General features: G+C 37.2%; 1 protein-coding gene across 1 annotated transcript in view; it reads left to right on the top strand.

Annotated features, from left to right (window-relative positions):
- hpse2 (heparanase 2) overlaps positions 1-18,611 on the top strand; it is a 49,209-nt gene extending 30,598 nt beyond the window's left edge. The window contains exons 6-12 of the mRNA XM_005913892.3: positions 2,709-2,756; positions 8,794-8,887; positions 9,685-9,791; positions 9,938-10,052; positions 12,997-13,142; positions 15,264-15,410; positions 17,554-18,611. Of these exons, the coding sequence (XP_005913954.1) occupies positions 2,709-2,756; positions 8,794-8,887; positions 9,685-9,791; positions 9,938-10,052; positions 12,997-13,142; positions 15,264-15,410; positions 17,554-17,716 (820 nt within the window). The 3' untranslated portion in view covers positions 17,717-18,611. The remainder of the gene's footprint in view (positions 1-2,708; positions 2,757-8,793; positions 8,888-9,684; positions 9,792-9,937; positions 10,053-12,996; positions 13,143-15,263; positions 15,411-17,553) is intronic.
- The last annotated feature ends 1,476 nt before the right edge of the window (positions 18,612-20,087 follow it).

Genomic DNA, 20,087 nt, shown 5'->3' with positions numbered 1-20,087 from the left:
GTTGGGAACATTTTGCAATGTCTGATAGATTTTGGTGAATAAATGCAGATGTTAGACGTGCTCCTGCGCAGCAACCATGAAAACTTAACATCTATTTTGTGTGGCTGAAAGGAAGCTATATTCTGCGGTCCACTAATCTGTCACAAGAGGTTTAGGAGATTTATTACAGAGCTAATAAGACAATTAGAAGTGATGGAGGTGGGATACATAGTTCTGGTTTTAATTTGTTGAATAAATGGGGTCAGCATGTCATTTAACCAAAATACCATCTATAAAGTAAATTGAATATGTTTATGTGTTAAAATGTTTTCACATGCACAAGTATATAAGCACATGTGTACTTAAATTCACAGGAACAGTTTAATGTCTCAATATAGGTTAGCCTCTCGGCAGCCACACACATTTTGACAGGTAGTTGGAAGACTATGGAAAAAGAATAATTTGGTATGGATCTGTCTCCACTATGTACTTGAACTACTTACATCAGTGAAACCGTTAGGAGCTGCCTTTTATCTCACTGAGCACTGACAGTTCAGATTTAGTCAGAAGCAAAAAGGTGTATTTTTTTGCTCACATGTGTGTATGTGTACTGTAATAGTCAGACTGATTAATGAGCAGTGTTATCAGAACAAAGGGAGGACATAGAAGATGAGTAGTGAGAAGAGGAGGACGATTGAGAAGATGAAGAGTCGAGAGCCGGAGTACCCATGGGTCATGGGTGTCGCATTTAACGACACGACGATTCTTGTGTGTTTGACACTGTTACGAGGGGGTTGCTCATGTGTTTGACAGCCCAACTACTCTGCTGCTCTCAGGAAATAAGATTAATTAGATGCTGAGCAGCTCAAGAGTCCAAATATCTGAGCTGCACAGACTAAACAAGCCAGCCCAGTGAAAGTTGTGTTTCTGTGACATGATGTTTAGAGACACACATTTTGGCATGTCTGACAAGCTGTTACAGCCAAATATGGAGCGATTTGGGTCAGGTAGATCAGGAAACATACACAGATGCAAAGAGGCGACTCTGTGTTTGCACGGTGTTTGTGTACAGGATGATTCTGCTCTCAGATGATTTTCCTTTTATTAATAACAATTAAACTGAAAATTAACAAATCAAATCCTCAAGCTATAGAATCAGCAACTCTAATTAGTTAAAAATAATAATAATAAAACTAGTAGTTTGCAGATTTGCCATGATACTTACATTTGTTTATTTTCAAATTCAATGTTAGACTGAATTTGTCGTGAAAGGGTGTGCTTAAGGGAATGAACAGAAATATTGCATTCACTTTTGAGGGACTCAAAATATTTTCAGAGGGTTCAATTTAATTGTCCTTCTCATTTAATTATTTTATTTTATTATATGTCTTATGGATAGGTGTAGCATATCTTTATATACTAAACAGTTCTGGTGTTCATTCCATTTTGGACTTGGAGGCTGTTATTGTCTCTTCAAATGAGCAGAAATTGCAAATGAAAAATAAGTGGAACCGACCTTAAACAGTAAAAAAATAAATAGTTAGAACTGACCTGCTCAACAATTTTGTTCATTTGGAGGATAGAGTGCACTGTTCAGCTAGACAACATAGAAATTCATGGACACTGTGGAAGATAAGTCGTAGATGATCACAGGATCTTTTCCATGATTAAATAAAATCACTACAAAAATCTACCCTAATAAAAGACTTTTGACAAGACAAGTGAAAATAGAGGTTCTACACTACCAGCTCAGTCTTATGTAGGCAGATGTGACTAAGAGCTACCTTTAATCTGAAGCATACTACATCTCTTGGGTGAAGAGTGAAGGCAGTGCAATGCATGGACAAGCATGACTTTCAGTGTAGTTTGCTGGTGATGTGACAAAAGCAGATGAATGATGTCAGAAGTATAAAGTATTGCAGTCTGTGTTTAGCCTCATTCCCAAAGGTAATTCTTTAGCACATCACAGTACAGATGGAGAGTTACCTAAATCTGTAAAAAGGTTTTGAAAGATCAGGAAGTGGAATATTCCACATTGGCTTTGTTATTGCAATAGAGCTGCATTTCACTTGCAGACAAAACCAGAGGTAGAAAGAGCCATGAAGGAACAGTAACTGAAGACAGCTGCAGCAAGGGTTTGGCAAAGCATCACAAAAATATATGGACCCAACAGTGACTGTCAAACCATGTAATTATGCTATGTAAGCTATATAACTATGAAAGAGCTCATTTTTATAAGCCAAATCTAGACTGCTGCATACACATATTTTAAAATGACAGAAAATCTGCATAATGCATACACACCATTTGCTGTCTTTTTAAGGAGCTCTCAGCTGTTAAATTACACTTTTCTTATATTTATAATTTGTCTTAATTGATTTTCAGAAATTTGCCTTTAATCCTGAAGTCTTATTAATTACCAATTGCTTACCTGCTAAAAGAATGAACACTGCAACACATTTTATGACAGTTGGCAAAGAGTTTTAGTGAATTATGGCTTTTGTCACCTAGATAGATTTTGTTTTCTTCTTGAGATAAAGTGAAGGTGACATATGTGCACTTGAATTAAAAAATATTTTTGTTAAATAAACTGAGCACTAACAGTTAAATGGGTAAAATGTTGTAATATTCATATAGCCATATTGTAATTGTGTAAGGAAGACATAGGTTGTCATATATTGAAGACAAAATACAACGAATCAGTTAATGACATTTGTGTTTTCTTTCAGGTTCATGAAGAATGCTGGCTCTGTTGTAGATGCAGTTACGTGGCAACAGTAGGTATTTTACCCTTTCATTTTTACCCTTTTTTATTATTTCATCTACAGAAAAACGCAGAATTAACCTACGTTCTTCTGAAAGAGAGTAATTCAAAACCATATATCTAACAGCACAGGCCACACTGTGTTTTTGTACCAATATTGCAAATTTGTCAGCACAGTTACCAAGAGAGACTAATGCATATTCACCAAACCGTGTTTATCCTGCAAGTGGAACAACAGGAAAAGGAGCCTAAGAGACAGTGTGTGTGTTAAATTAGTAACACCTGCCATTTGTCTGTTGCACATACTGTAGGAATGCATACAAATGTATCACTGGTTTGATCTTTTTCCCCAATGTTTTATCTGTATCTTTTTACACCCACATGTAAAATATGTACAAAAAGGCACATTGAGTGTAAACTAAGACAAACCCTTTGTGTCTGAGTGAGTGGTCATTAAGGTGAAGGTCAGGTCTAATTAGGAGAAATTAGATGAAACAGAAGGTGGAAGGGCTGTCAGTAAGGCTTGGAAAAACACCACCCACACTGTTAAAATCAAACCATATGCTCTGGCTCACTCCCTTTGTCAATTAGCCCGTTTTACACAAGAGGTCCAGATTCCAGTCTAACCAGGCTGCGTGACAGAAACTCTGACCTCTACAAAAGAAGCCAACCTAATAAAAGTAGAGACCACTCATTAACACGTCTACGACATAGGTTTTACTCTAGTGCAGCTGTCTCAAGTTGTTTTGAGTCAGATGTGCTTGGTAGGAAAAAAGCACTCGATTTAAACCTGTTTGGAAAGTGTTGTGAATTTGTTAGTATACGTCTGTCTGTGGCTTACAGTCGGAGGTGTCCAGTCGGCACTTGTGGTGATGAAACGTGTTGGTTATGATGTGAAATATTTGTGTACCTCCAAAGCTTGAAACAACGATATGTGGTTTGCATTATATTATGACATTTTCCCACAACATTGTAGTTTGACATTTGCAGCATCTTGTCTCAGTTAATGCTTATCCATGTTTGGATTCACCAGCAAGGCATGATCAGTATGTGTAGTCGTTCTCTATTAAACTCCCTGATTTTGTCTCTGTCTTCTCTGTATTCACATTTCTTTCTGCATCTTGGTTCAGTATTAAGTTTTCTTTTATTTTAGAGGCCTGGATGTCTTTTTTTTTTCTGTCAAGGTGCTTTAACCCTAAAACCAGATATATATTTTATCCAAGGTTTGTGATGATAAAACATCTCCATTAATACATTAGAGGTGAATAAAAATGAACTACAATGAACAAAAACACCAATCCAAATGTCAGGACCTGTTTTGAGGGCCTAACATCCCAGTAGTGGTTGCTTTAACAAGTTTTGTGGATGTTGGGAAATTTTATTTTTTTTAAATCAAGCTGAAAATGGTGCTTTTTCCTCTCTTGGGCACTTTTAAAAGCACCTCCCTTTTTTAGCCTGACAAGGCACATATAACTTTAGGTCAATTTTCGCGAATCATTACATTTTACAGCAAAGACAGGTTTGAGCTACTGTAGGCTTAGTTTAGATTAGGAGTAGGTTAATATTACACTACCAGATGGTGCACACTAAGGTTAGGAATTTTGTGTTGAACTGTATCAACAAAAGTAATCTTTGAATTCAGGTGTTTTCAGTTCAATTGCCACAGGTGTATAAAACCAAGCCCTCAGGCAAGCAATCTGCCTTTACAAACATATTTTAAAAAGTGCCTCATCCTAAAGAGCACACTGAATTCCCCACCTTTGATACAAGTTAGTTTGTGAAGTCTCTTCCTCCTTTCCCTCCTACATTTTCTGCCATCAAGACTAAGTGGAATTATTGCAAAGTGGAAGCATTTAGGAACCACAGCAACTCAGCCATGAAGTGGCAGACCACGTAAAGTTATAGAGCAGGGTCATTGAGTGCTGAGGCTCATAGTGCACGAAAGAGTTCCTAACCTCTGGTATTAACACCAGCACAACAATTTTGCATCATGAACTTCATGGCATAGGTTTATGTGGCCATGCAGCTCATGTAGGTGTAAAGTGTAGGTGGCCCAGTGCTTTTGTCCATATAGTGTTTTGTAAAGTGGATGTTTCATGATGTATAGTTTGTATGTTTTTCTATGTCTGTGTGTGCATCTGTGAGATAGTGGAAAGAGCTTGTTGACCTGTTAACTCAAGTATTGCTAACTTAATTTTACCTCTTGTCAGTGTGTAGTGGGGGGACAGTAATGTATGTGCACTTAATAAAACAGGGAGTAAAGAATGGGCTTCACACTGAGCTCACACTAAACTAAAATAAGACATATAAATCATCTCAATAAATATATTGTTTTAAAACAAATTACATTTAAATTAACAATAACACTGACATCTATCCTGAAATTAACAGAACACATTTTTGGGGGAATTCCTGTTGATTGGTTTTTAAGGTAACTGTGATCTATCAGTATTTCAGTCAAAATCTGACTTGCATTATATCGATAGGTTTTTATAGATTTCAGTGAAACATTTATACTCCTGAGAAGATGGATGTTAATGCCGATTCCCTGACTTATCCTCTAGCCATGCCATGTGGTTGACATTTGTGGTTTTCGACAAACTTTAATCACTTTGCTACACCAAGGCTCTCCAGCCTTATGTATAGTGAACTGCCTTACCAACAGGGGCTGCTTCTTGGTGAGAGATTTAAATTAGTTTAAAGTGTGTGAGGACATGGTGCCAGGTTTAAATTTGACCAAGAAAAGTCAACAAGACAGATTTACAATTTTTGAAGTTGCTGTTTTGTTGCCCCTGAGCAAAGCACATCTGAGACTAATTGCTCCAGTGGTGTGGACATCTGGGTGTGAAGCAAACAAGCAAGCTCCCTCAGTTAAATGCTCTAATAATGAAAGGCGCACTTTGACAAACCTCTCCTTTCAAATGAGCCCTTCTTGATTTAATCATTGTGGCCTTAAAGTGCATTAGAAACATTTTTTTTTTTCAAATATATATGTTAGTAGTTTCACTATTTCAGCAGTGCTGCTTTTTACAAGCCAGGCTAACATGTTACAGCCAGAGGTTTCTTGTTTCCTGTCAGAATGGCAGTGGTACCAGTTCTTATTTATAGCTTATGTAATAGAGAAATAGATGTTAAAGGTGAAAATCACAAAGGGGCTGTAAATTTACTTGTGAAATCCTAAGGGATGCTACATATTCTTCAGCCGTTACGTAATTATGATTGATCTAATGATAACCTGATGGTCCACATTCAAGGAACACATCCTTTTCTTATTTTGCTACCCCTCTGCTTACTCCCAAAATCTCTTGCTACACCAGATGGACAATTTTCGGTGCCTCACATGCAGTTATTAAAAGTAAGTTGTTCTACATTGTTTATAGTTTAGGGCTTTTAAAAAACCATTAGCAAAAAATTCCACGAGTGCAAAAATTAGTAACAGTCTTCTAAAAGTATCTTCTGTGATCATTACAAATCAAAATCATTTATCTATAAATAAATAAATAAATGTACCATTTCAGCTAAATAGTTTTCAAACTGTGGTACTGATGCAGTTCCACCTCTGCTTCTGTCCATCCTTGTCTGAACTGATTACATCTGTGTCTCTAGGCTGTGCCATATTTTGGTGTTAGTGGAGTGCTAGATACTTTTGTAAGTGAGCTGTCTTTGATGTGGTGCTGGCACTTTGAGAGAGCGGTGGAGAACAAGCTGAGCAAGTAGATCTTTGTCTAAAAACATTCAGTTCCTGTGTTGTAAATTTTTGCATTTTAGTGAATTTTGGAACGTTTAGCCCAAAGTAGTATGCCAAACATTGAATGAACAAAGGAAAATTTTGTGGTTTTGTTTGAGGAGCTTGGACCTGAATACTAATTCAAAGTTTTTGGTCAAAATACTTGAGCATTGTTTGCATAATTTGTTTTTGTGTGTGTGTGTGTGTGTGTGTGTGTGTGTGTGTGTGTGTGTGTGTGTGTTCCTGCACTAATGAACCACCAAGTTGAGTGTTTATCTTAAAGGCTAGTGTTGCTTTTTTACTGGATGCTTGTATATACTCTAAGCAAAATTAACCCTAATGGTAATTTGTAGTGTAAGATGTAGATAGAATTTGTGCTGTCTTATTCTGTTTCCATATATGAACTGGAATTTCTTCCCTTAGATCTAGACTGAAGAATTATTGTAAGCTCTCAGAAAAGATGACAGGATAGCCAAATAATTTGTGTAAGGCTATGACTTAATCCGTGCATTGTTTACAGTTTGAGGCCAGGAGCTTGGGACTTCTCCAGTGCTATGAGGAAAATTTCAACAAGGTTAAGCTCAGATTGCAACACTGCTTCACCCCACATAAACTAAATTCAGCTCTGTTCTCAGCAGTTTTGTTGGCACATCTGTCATTTCTGTAGACCTTTCCAAAAAGGTTCAGTAGAGGTTCTAACATAGTTTTTGAATTTATGAGCCCTTAGTTGTTATGATTATATGGTCTAATACTCTACTTTCATAGTATTTACAGTACCATTCTTACTTATGTTGTCCCCTTTTTTTTTGAAATTTTGATTAAGAAATATACTAACTAGCATTCTCCAAGAGACCTAAGTGTGTCTATTAAAAATTGATTGAGGAGAAGAAGAAAAAAACAATTTTACATAAAATATTTTTTACTTCCATCTTTCTAGAAATTTGGCTATATCTTATAACATGTGCTGCTTTTAAAAATTTAGAAAAGGACACATCTACATTATTCCACCTGCTATGCATGCTTCGTTTTCTGATGTTTGTGCAAAGGATGATATTTAATGACATCACTGGGCTTAATAGTTGTAATTTCTTTTCACCATTATACCATTGATCACCCTGAATATTTTCATTTTTAATTTATAACAATACCCAGAGGATAGCATGTAAGAGGTGAACACTTGCTGCTGTCTTTTAAAAATAAATCATAACTATTTACTGAAGCAGTCGGCTGGATAATGAAACACTCAAGCTAAATATGGAAATTTTTAATATATAGGACTCTGGGATACTTTTGACAATATAACTGAGCAAGGCAGTTCTTTGTTCATAGAAATGCTGTTTCTGAAATAACTCGACCTTGGAGAGCCAATCACAGTGTACTGACTAATTAATTGATTGATTGAGTGTACAACTGTTGTCTCCCCCCTCTGGCAGTGAGAGTAATTACACAAACACGATCAAGGTAGTTTTATGATACACATCTCCCAATAAGGAAAAGCCAGACCTTACAGAAGCTGTGCCAGGAGGAGATAAAGGCTGTAGCCTTCTTTGTCATGACAATTACTGTTGTCTTAAGCTTTCTGGTTAGCTGGTCATTACTGGTTGATATAAAATGCATTCCTAACGTCATGCGTCTTGCCACAGGCACCAGATTAAAAACTCTAGGACAACAACAAAATACAAGGAAGTTTACCTGCCACAGATTGGTTTAGTGTTAAGTCGTTTGGAAACAGTTGAATGTAACAGACATATTTACGTGTTCACCGCGCTAACTTTGCAACTCACTCATCAAATAAAATAGTGGGGGAAAAAGCCTTTTTATGGCACCTGAATATGCACTAGACAGTGTAGCTATTATCACTGACTTTCCCTCGTTTAGAGAGTATGTTGGAGGGGATTTTTGTTCTCCCACAGGGTTTTGTTCAGCAGGACTTTGGCTCTAATAAATAAATTCTTCTCTTCATGCTGCCTAAACACTCTTTTTCTCTCATGTCTTTTTGTTTTTTATCCTTTTCTCACACACATGCAGATTGATGTCTTTATTATTCAGTCTGTCTGAAATGTCCATGCTTCCAAGCCATCCATTATGCAATCTCAGTAAAATTGGATTATCACTGCACTGAAATATAATTGAGTATGTCAGTGCCTGTTTATCAAAGCTGCTGTAAAACCTTTACAGTCTAAAGTTCATCGTTGCAAGGTTAGACTGAACATAAGCGGATGGATGGATGGATGGATGGATGGATGGATATCAAATCAAGGATATCAAATTTATATAAATTTGCATATATTTTCACGCTGTTTGTTTTGCATTTTCATTACAGTTATTACATGGATGGCAGAATAAACAAAGCAGAGGACTTCCTAAAAACTCGACTTTTGGACACACTTGCAGAGCAGATCAGTAAAGTGACCAAGGTACTTAAGTTTTACTTAAACTTTGACTATAAATAATCCCAGTCATATGCATATATATTGTATGCTTGATAAAATGGGGATGCCTGTAATGACTCCTTAAACTCTGGAGTTCTATACCTGTAGTGTAAATACAAACTATATGACCGGACATATATTTGCATTTCTAATGAGTTTGCAAAATTCTGGATCATCCAGACCTGTTGCTGAAGAGGCCACATGTGCAAACCACAAAAGTAAGCCCTGAGGGTAAGATGGTTATGGCTGCCAATTCGTAATATTATCAAAACTGGGTGAGTTGAAAGATGATCAGGGAAAATAAGCAATCACTACCAAGAAATAAAACTTAACAGGAAAAAGGAGTGGGATTCCTCTGTGTACCACCACTCAAACAATAAGGTCAGGTTTATGTCTTTCCGATTTGTTGTTATTATTATTATATTTATTATTGTTCTCTTTGTATTGCTAGAAGTATTTTGTTGCAAACTCTCACGACGTCTCACTCGTTTACAGAGACAGTAAAATGCAGTCATTTAGCAAAACAAAACAAAGGTTCCTCTTCATCATTAAAGTTTATAAAGTTAAGAATTTAGGATTGTAATGCTCCTCAGATGGACTAGGGATGCTGCTTATCCCACCTCTTGTTCAATGTTAGCTGGCATAATCTCCAGCCGAGCCCAACCGTGAGTTGGATGGATGGCCCTCAGATAATTTTAGATGGAAAAGGTTGCACTGATTCTCAAGCCTAAAATGTGAAATCCAAATTTTTTGATAATTTTCTTTTCAATGACTCATCGCAGGTTGTGAACACACATACTCCGGGTAAGAAGGTGTGGCTTGGTGGACTTGGGCCAGCATGGGCAAGCGGCATCAGCAATCTCTCTGACACGTATGCTGCTGGCTTTCTGTAAGTATTGTTATCATCATACTACCTTTGCTTAAAACATTGGAAGCCACAATTAAAAAATCTTTCATATTTTCTAGTTTAAAGTATTTATTCCTAATAAAATATTGACTATTTCTCATGTATCACATATTTTTCACATATTGCAGGTGGATGAACACACTGGGTATGGCTGCACTGAATGGCATTGATGTTGTGTTGCGTCACTCATTCTTTGACTATGGATACACACATCTTGTGGACCAGAATTTTAACCCTCTACCTGTAAGCCTCTTTATTTTATTTCAAAAAAGATTAAAATGTCTGTTCACTTTCTTAGTGCTGCAATCAAAATGGCCAAGATCTGACTGGACAACTATGCAAGAGTTTTCCCTTATTAGACTTGGTGCGTTGATGGCACCTCTTACTCTTTCCCGTGGGAGCTATTAGCTGAGATGAAAGGTGTTTAGTGGTGATGAGTAGTTAGACGCGGGGGCAAAATGCCATGTAACCTTAGCCCTTTATCAGTAGCACAGGACAGTGTCACTGCTCCCCTCAACCCCCATCATAACTTTGTGCTTCTCTGTGTGGGACAGTCTGCCGGTGAGAGATCTGCAACCTGAGAATCTGATGCACAGGCACGTTAGTCAAATAGCCTGCAAACCTGTGTGGAATGAGACTGCACAATGCCAAGTTCCCCGGTGGTTTGGTCTAAAAAATAAAAAAACCTAAAAAACAAAAACATATTATTGTTTCATTGTTAGTCACTTGGTTGTGCATTATTAGAATATGAGGGGGGAATTATATTAACACGTGTAAGAGGTATACCTCTGCAGTCACGATGTTTGTTTCTTATTAAACCCTCTAATTAAATTCTTTTTAAAAGGGTGCTTTGTAGCATTGTCTCGCTTTTTAGCTAATCTCATTTTGTTAAAAAAAATCCTGAAATGTCAAGAAGTGATAAAATGGTTCCACGTGCCAAGTTCATAAAAAAGATTTATTCAGTTAATAAAAATGGGTTTATATAAAGCAGAGGCAGTGTAGGGTGAGAAGATTATATTAATGACAGTAACTCATTCTTCCAACAATAAAGGAAAAAATGATGGAGTCTTGGCATTTATCAAACATTTGTTATTATTTAGGACTTATATTCTTTTTCTTTTCATTTTGCTTTACTTAGAAATAGGTAGTCTAATGTGTACTGGGAGCTCCAAAATACATTATTAGCTGCTAATGTTATTGGGCTCATGAACTAATTACATCTGCAAAACATTTTTCAGAAATTCCCTCATTAGATCTCACTAGCGGGCATGCACTTACTTTAACCTCACTTCACCTATAAGATATTAAACAATAAAGATTGCTTCATTTTTTCCTCCCTCTTTGTCTCCATTATTTTTCTGGGAATGGGGATCTCCCGCTAAGATCACAATGCTTTTAACATGGCTGGATGTCTGAAGGCTGCACCAGCCTACCTGCTGAGAGAATTCACTGCAGCGCCAACCTGTCCACTGCATGGGAAATTTATGACCTGGCCCCATCCCCTATAGGATGACTCCACCATTGGTAGAATCTAGTGAAAGCCCCCAGCCCACTGAATGGCTCAACTGCCTCATCTTTTTTCCACACTTTTCTCCCCTCCCCTTCCTACTTTTTTTTTAAAGCATACTCTTCTTTCCCAATCATGCTTCTCTTTCCTGTTTTGTGTTGTTTTGACTCCACATGTGTCAGCCATCCCCTTTAGAAGTGAGCAGTAAACGCCTAAATTAAAGAGATGGCTGATTTTGTCTGAGATCCATTCTTTAAACAGAACTCTGTCTGACTGGCACTAAGTAAGGAGATTTTTGCTCACCGTTAAAGAAGAAAGAATTTTTATTTCTTACATCAAAAGCAGGTTGATGATGCAATGGGCTGAATCTAATTTGTCCGTATTAGCTAACCATAAAGGTTTAATTGTTATCATCCTTTGTTACCTCTGAGCAGCTGAAGTTTGTTTGGTGTCTGGTGTTTTTATTTTATTTATATTGGCATGTTACCAGTTCTTGAAGTAATGGTTGTTCCAGCAGTTGACGTTTGTCTGTATATCTATCCAAGGGGGGAAAGTAAGGTGCAAAAAAACAAAATTAAATTTAAAAAAGACACGGAAAGGGATGAAAAAGACGATGGCGAGCAATAGGATAAGAAGGAAACAGTTACACAGCTGGAGATCTAGAACCTCAACAGATATTTCTCTAAAATATTCCACATTAACAATCACTAATCATTGCTGTGGTCATCACAGCCACAGATTAAATTCTATCGGTTTATTGGTGTTTTTTGTTACATGTGTTTTTGAAATTTAAAAACAAAGGAACAAGTTTGGAATAAATGAAACCCAAGACTCGTCACTGCTCTTTGTCTTATTCTTTGTGTAATAATCATGGATCATACATTCATTCATCTGTCCCTCTGGCCGTGGCCACCACTATACTGTTCTATACTGTGCTGTGCTTCTTCGATGCCTTGGCAGCAAATTAAGTTAAAGTCTGAGTGGAAAAAAGAAGCCCTTAAATGTTGCCATATGCAGGATTGCATGGGAACTTCCTGAGGAGCACATGTTGTTCTGGGTCTCTTGAAGAGGTGTTGAGTCCCTATAGTCTATAGAGTTTAACTTAGTATGGTGGACCACTCAACAATCATAATGAATACAGCAATTCATGATAGAGGATAATATTTTGTAAAAATGTCATATTTAAGAAGTGTCAAATCTAAACGAGTCAGCGGTTGTTAAATACAATGTGACGTGTGTCATGTGACAGTGCGCTCCAACTAGAAGTCCAGTATTCAGACTTGATGTTTTTGTGCACCACGTCTCTCTTTACACACGTTAGCCACTTACGACACATACTTAACTCTCACAGCTTGTGAAACCAAATCTGTTTCTACAATCACCAGGACATTTCATGTCTCGATTAGAAACGATAGAGATTTTGGAGCTGTTCTGTTTGAAGGGAATCCAGAGTTTCTCTCTCTTTTTTTTTTTTTTTAAATGAAATGTTGTTTTCTTTTATTTTGCATGTAAAACGTCTTCTCCACACCTATTGCTTTTTACTGGTGTCTTTCAACTGTCACTACTGGAACCCTGTCTTGAAAAGTTACAATGAGAATCAATTAACTAATGCAATCATAAAAATAATGCAAATTGTTGTCTCTTTGTGTGTGTGTGTATGTGATGATATTTCATTTACAGGATTACTGGTTTTCTCTGGTGTTTAGACGTCTGGTTGGTCCCAAGGTTCTAGCTGTGCGAGTGGCTGGACTGCAGAGGAAGCCGCAACCAGGACGAGTCATACGAGACAAACTACGTATCTATGCCCACTGTACCAGCTATCAAAAGTACGTGCTTAACTACCTTGGATTAGTTTGTAACCTGTTCCAGTTTTGCTGCTGAATGCTCATAGACTTTTAGTAAAGTCTAGCAATACTTTCAGGAATGTCAGACAGAAAACAGATGACTGTAGTTTAAAGAACGCCCCCTCTTGCCTCTCACAAACACCTGAGGCTGGTGTCTGGTGAGGAAGAACAAAATCCCTAACTCCACCATTTGGCTTCCCATAAATAAGCAGACCATAGACACCCGCTCATTCACAGCTCAGAGACTATAAAACTTAACGGGTATCACTTATCAGGTGTGTGGGTTCTGTCTCCCTGTCGTCAAAGGGCTGCTGAAAGGTGTGCACAGACCTTTATCCCATGTCAGATTGGCTGGAGGGGGATATTTGAGGGGGAGGGACAATAAGGCAGTCTGTGCCGCGAGGAGATAAAGAGTGCCACCATGGCCTGTTCAAGGTTATCATTTAACCCAGGCCAGTGGCTGTCAGCACCAGGGTAGACTTACGGCCATACTCTAGACGGTGCTCATTTACAGGTGGAGCATCTCTTAGAAAAATATCGGAGCACGGCAAAGATAGATGGTTGATAAATGTGCAAGAAATACTACAGAAGCGTGAGTTCTAGTGACACTCATGCAGATATTCTAAATAGTTTTCAACAAGTGTACTCACTCAGTCTCTTGGTATGTATTGTAAATTTAGGAGTAGAGAAATGCCCTCGGCATGTGGAGTCACTGAGCTCCACTCAAGATACCAATCAGCCCTAGACTCATATGTTCAGACAGTGAAGCACTAAAGCAGTCTGTCTCAAATCCAAAGCCACTTCAGTTGCCATTATTTCTGCTACTTTGTGGTTTTACACAGTCAGCCCTTAAGTAGGCAAACCATTGTAGTCTTGGTGGTTTGACTAAATTGTATTAGAGAGCAAAGAATATAAATGTGTCCAAGCAGTCTTTGCAGATTAAATATGACTTCCACTGCCCTTTTACCCCTTTTAGTGGTTTGAATGGCATTTTTTTCACTTTCCAGCGATGCTCCAACATCAAACAGCATCAACACATGTTTATGTTCCTGGTTTGGATCTTTAAGAACCTCATCATTTTAAAGGTCTAAAAGGTTATTATCTCCTACTCCATCTAACCATCTGAACCATGGTCCACATTTCTGAGAAACAAGGCTGTAGGAGTTTAACACAGAGGCAGATATAATGTGTTCCCAGTAGGAGTACGGGACTATATCTCCTGGTAGATATATTAAACATTAACAGTCCTGCCGGGTTACTGAAATTGCTAAACCTGTGCACAAAAAACAAAGGTAAACATAAAACCAAAATCCAATATTGCTTTGAAGATATGAGATTTAGGAGGTGGTAACTGGGAGCGATGTCTACCAGACGGTGAACACCAAGGCTGACATGTGGTATTCACTAGAGCTGTGTTGTCTTTGTCCTCATATATGGGCTCTTATTAGATTTTATCATGTTTGTCTTATCTGTCTCACTGAGTTATTTACCTTTGACCAGTATTCCTATCAAATTGTGTCCCCGGTGTTTTGCTCTAAGGAGAGGGACTCAAAGACTGTTGTCTGTGTAACTCAAGTAGTGTTGCCCTTTGTGTTCACACCCCTCATTTGACCCTGGGCCAGACAGCGGCAGGTTTCAATACTGGATATTGTATAAGAGAAGCAGCTTTCTGTATTAGATAGACTTTAATGGAATGATAAAGGCTTCAAAAATGAATTGCAGTTTGATATGTTGATGCTAAATATACAGTAGATGATGGGTTTTAGGCTATAATAAAGAGTAACTTGCTATGTAAAGGAATTTCCTTTTTTTAGCCGGCTTTATCTTTCTTTATTAATTTTCCGAAAGCCTTTTGATCCAGATTAGATCAAGGAGTCGTGGTTTTATTCCATTACTATATGGGATGCAAATATCAAAGACTTTCTTCTCTTTGTAGTCATCTTTAATTATAGAGAATTTTATTCAACATGGCAATGTAATATATAATGAATCCCCATTAACAGATGTGGAGAGGCGACGTTTTCTGTTGTGCCCTGATCTTTTTTTTCTAAATGTAAAAGAAAATTAATGAGGCAGTGTCCATCTTTTTCTTTGTGACACTAGTCATAACTATGTCAGAGGATCCATAACGATCTACATCATCAACCTGCATCGATCGAGGAAGAAAATCAAATTGGCTGGAACGTTACGGAACAAGACTGTCCATCAGTACCTACTGCAGCCCTATGGCAATGATGGACTGCGAGCCAAGTTAGTATCTCTAGTCTCTTACACATGTGCAGATATAAACTTAAACATGCACACGTGCTTTAGGTAATTGTTTTCTATGTGAAACAGTCCTTTTCTATTTATTTATGTCGCTCAAAAAAGAGAAATGTGACAGTTATTGCTCATATAAAACAAAAAGAAAAGAATAAAATGCTGATTATTTGTACACTGCTTGAGTAAACCTTGGTTTGTAAAAGGAATTACTTTGTGCAGATGTCAGGAAAAACACTGAAATGGAGAATAGGAAAATTATAATTTTATAAACAACTTTATGCCTCCAAACTTAATAGGGTGTTAAACATCAAAACTTCAAAGAGCTGCAGTGACTCAATTTACTTTTATGACCACAGTGTATAATTTATATGGAGCCAGCATGCTGAGTGAGTGCCACACCGCAAAACATGCAAATGTACACTCAAATGCAATTACCTTTTCCTGTCTTTATCTGGATTAGAGTTAGGTGAAGACAAGTATTCTCATAAAGAATAATGTGTAACAATTAAAGCTAACTGAAAAATAAAACTTAAGTTTGTTCAGATGGTCATTGTCATTGCACTGCTTTAATTTGCCACCTTAATTATTGAAGGAAATTTTCAGAGAGCACAGTCCTTTGCAAAGTTTTAATGTGTTTTCGTGTCCCTTTTTTGAGTTTGTTTTTATAGCCTACAACAGATGTTTTAGCAATCGATTTTTCATTTTATATACATTCCATTTGGCTACAATATATTTCACTTTATGTAACAAGGTAATATAATTCCCATTTCCTTAAAATGTCTCTTAAAATAAAAACTTTATGGTTTCAGTCTTTAACTCTCTCCCTTAATCCCCTGGCCTGTTATTCGGACTCAGACTTAAGACACAAATCCTGAAATAACAGTCTAATGACCTAAGACTGTGTGTGTGCGTGTCTGTCTTTTTGTTATATGATACCCACATGCGGCCTTAATGAAAGCTCAAGCATGATCCTTCAATAACAGTGTAATGATGGAGGATGTTTTAGGTGTTAGAACAGGATCGCAAGGCAATTAATAGGAGAGCAAGCTAACGATGTGCCTGGCCTAAAGTGCTTTCATTTACCACATGGAGTGCAGGGAGATTTTTATGATGAATTTAGCAACACCAGATGTCTATAAATTGGTTTGAGTAGTGGAACTTTTTAAGTTTTCAGACCCATGTATGTGAAGAAAGGCTTTGAGCAGTCCGGTTTGAATTACAACTTCTCATTAGTGAACATCATTTTATTTGATCTTTTCTTGAATTCAATGTTCATGTAAAAGTCTTCAAACCACTGCCCTTTATTCCTTTATTATTGTGAACATTACAATCTCAGGGGAAACGTAGTCATAACAAGATAGAAAATAGTGTGGACAGACTGTATTTACATTAATAATAATTAGCATATTGTGTCCTGTATGGATAAAGAGAACCACTGTGAATTAAAAAAGCAAAGGTCATACTCAAACTGACTGTTATTTGGTTTAATGAAACTGGTGTTTGACTTTGTAAAATTGGATTTGTTCACGTAAGTAGATTTCTATGATCATGCCTAGTCAGGAGTCTTAAAAAAAGAAAAAATAAATATTAATAGGTTTTACAGTAGATGAAGATGTAGCAGGGGTTATTTTGATGAATGTGACAACCTAAATCATTACAATATAACACTTTAACAGAGTGTCTTAGAAAATTGTTTCATATATATGAGGAGCATATTGGTTTTTGTAGCCTTATGACTTTTATCACAGTGAGCAGCTGCAGTAAATGCAGCTAAAGCCAAATATTAGGGAATACAGATGACCCAAAATGTTAACAGAGAAATAAACTTGGGTTTGCTCTTGGTATTTTCCACTCAACATGTCAGTTTTCACACTTTGCAGTTGTTTTAATTACAATAATGTGACAACAGCACCCCCTGCTGGCAGATTGATAGGCAAGATACAAGGCCCATGAAATAACGAAGATCCCGAGTCTTTTGTTGATAAAGTCTTACCATGGCCTACCAGTTTTATTTGTCAGAAGGCAGGGGAAGAAGACTTGGAATATAAGACGGTCGGTAAATCTGATTATGTGACTTAAGCATGTTGTAACTCACTGAGTTAACACACCGTATTTCTTCTTCTCTTTACAGACATGTCCAGTTGAATGGGGAAAAGCTGGTCATGATGAACAATGAGACATTCCCAGAGCTGAAGCCCAAGACATTGAGGGCGGGACGAACAATAGCTATGCCTCCCATGACTATAGGTTTTTATGTTATCAAAAATATTAATGCTTACGCCTGTCGGAGATAACATTGATCCTTTATCCCCATGAAGTATCATCTGATACCACACCACCAACACCTGTTTTACTCAGATTTTAAAGACTAGAATACCACTTTGTGAGAAGTTTTACAAAATGCTCAAGTACTCTTACAGACAAAACAATTCTCTGGATAACAAGCTTCCATCCGCACTGATATATATTTAAATGATCAAGCAGATTAAAAAAATAAACCCAGGCTTTCTAAGTCAAGACACACACGCACTGAAAACTTCCAGTTGCTTTTTACCAGCAGTTCCTCAAATGCTACAAGACTGCAGTTGCAGAAATAAAAAAAAAACCACAAATTTTTTAACCTTGTGTTAGAGAGTTTAGACTTTTGAAATTTTATTTACAGCCTCTATTTCTAATCTTTGACCTACAGAATGAGGAGATTTACACAAATCACTTTCAGTATGACTTGATCCTTTTCACAGAGAGAAAACATACCATGGTGTGTTTCTTCTTGACCCCATGCTGTCTGTGTATGTTTGTGTATGCATGTGTTTTATTGATAAAGCTACTGATGTGTCTGTTGAGGGTGCCGCTCAAACCACACTTTGTTTTCCTCTGCCATATCAAATGGCTGAAAATTGCAAATCTCTTTTTTCCCCTCATTCTTTTTTGTGTGCATGCTTTGAGGATCTTTGTGCGCACTTCAGTTTAACTGCAGGATATGATAGACAGGATGTGTCACTAGCTGTTTTGATGTGATGCACAGATAGATAATGTGAACCCATCATTCACATCACCTGGATCCACAGCTAAATCAGACTATAGATTAAAAAAAAAAATCAAATACAGATTTTTTTCAGGTACATTTTAGCACTTCTTACTCTTTTCTTTTCTTGATCTTTTGTTTTTAATCCTTTAATGCTGCTAGGTTTCTTTTGTACTAAATATACTATATATATATATATATATATATATTACAGTACATATTGTACAGGTTCACTGTCATATTATTAGATTATGTATTGTACATAAAAAAGAGTGATAAAGTGTTTTAAGCTTGATATGTTTACTTATATTCAGTATACAACTAATTTATATTGCTTTGTCTTTATATTTCTATTATATAAGAGTTGTACTAATGCCCCAATTTTAAAGCAAAATCTATGCAAAAGAACAAAAAAGAACCTGTAGGAATGTACTCATTCAGTAACAGGGTGACCAACTAACATTGATTTAAAAAAAATAAACACACACATGGTGGTGGGTCTAATTAAAAGGGGGGGGGGGAACCAACACACAAATCCAACTATCTTGCGATGGTTTACAGACTGTCATCTGCATTTTACTTCAAAATATTTTGACTAACTTATGCTGAAAAGTAAGACCGCGGTCAGTGAAAATGTCCCCTCGAGAGAGCTAGACATGACGCCTTTTGAGCTTTAAACTGACACCATTAAGAACAGTGATAAGCAAGTGCAGGTTAAGTGTCTAAACATGTAAAATATAAAGAATAATTATCCTCTAAATGTGTTTATAGTTAATGTGGAGATGTTCATATTTCATTTGGAGAGCATTATTTTATATATGTAAAGTGTGCCTATATTATTTTTTGGTAAAAAAAAAAAAAAAGTTTACATGAATAATAAAGACCTAAAAATACCCAAGATCTTGAAAGCTTTCTTTATTTTCTTTTGTAAAAATGAGCAATTCACCACAGACTACACTAAAACAAAGAATGTAATCCTACTCAGATGTTAGTTTGTCTACAGGTCAGACTCCATAACCTTTGACTGTAAATTCATTATAGCATTAAAGAGGGGATTTGGGAGGAAGTTTTACGTCTGCACAAACAGCTAAGTCCCATCATGTGAAAGTGCACTGAAACCAGACTCCACAGCGGTTCTCGGGACATGACGGAGATCTGCAGGAGCACATGGTAACCAATAGAAAAAAGAAACAAAGAGATCGGAAGATATGATTTATACTTGCACAAGAGCACAAAGCAAAGCAGAAATGCCCTTGTACTGTGATCCCAATACAAAGGCACGGTATTAAAGTTTACCATCGTTTGTGCACTCACTCAATCAGCTCTTTATACACACACACACACAGGCTGTTAGACTCTGTGGCCCAGTTGTGGAAGCAGCTGGAGCAAGTCTTTGTAGCGGGAAGAGTGCTGTCTTGTCACTGCATGAGGCAGCTGCTGATGGGAAACATGAAGCCAGGATGAACTAAAAGTCCAGACCTCAGCTTGACCCAGACAGGCTAAACCTGAGCCACACTTGGCTCAGTGTGCGCTGATGCATAGACAACTGGAATCTGCTTGGTAGACTCGTATAGAAGGGAAATAAAGGACCATGGTTAAATGCCCGTCATCTAGGTTCCTTCGGGTTCTCCTACACAAGA

Source organism: Haplochromis burtoni, unplaced genomic scaffold (assembly GCF_018398535.1).
Source record: "Haplochromis burtoni strain Fernald_Lab_line unplaced genomic scaffold, NCSU_Asbu1 Contig_7, whole genome shotgun sequence".
Classification (NCBI taxonomy): domain Eukaryota; kingdom Metazoa; phylum Chordata; class Actinopteri; order Cichliformes; family Cichlidae; genus Haplochromis; species Haplochromis burtoni.
The sequence above is the reverse complement of the archived record's forward strand: the minus strand, read 5'-3'. Positions and strand labels throughout refer to the sequence as shown.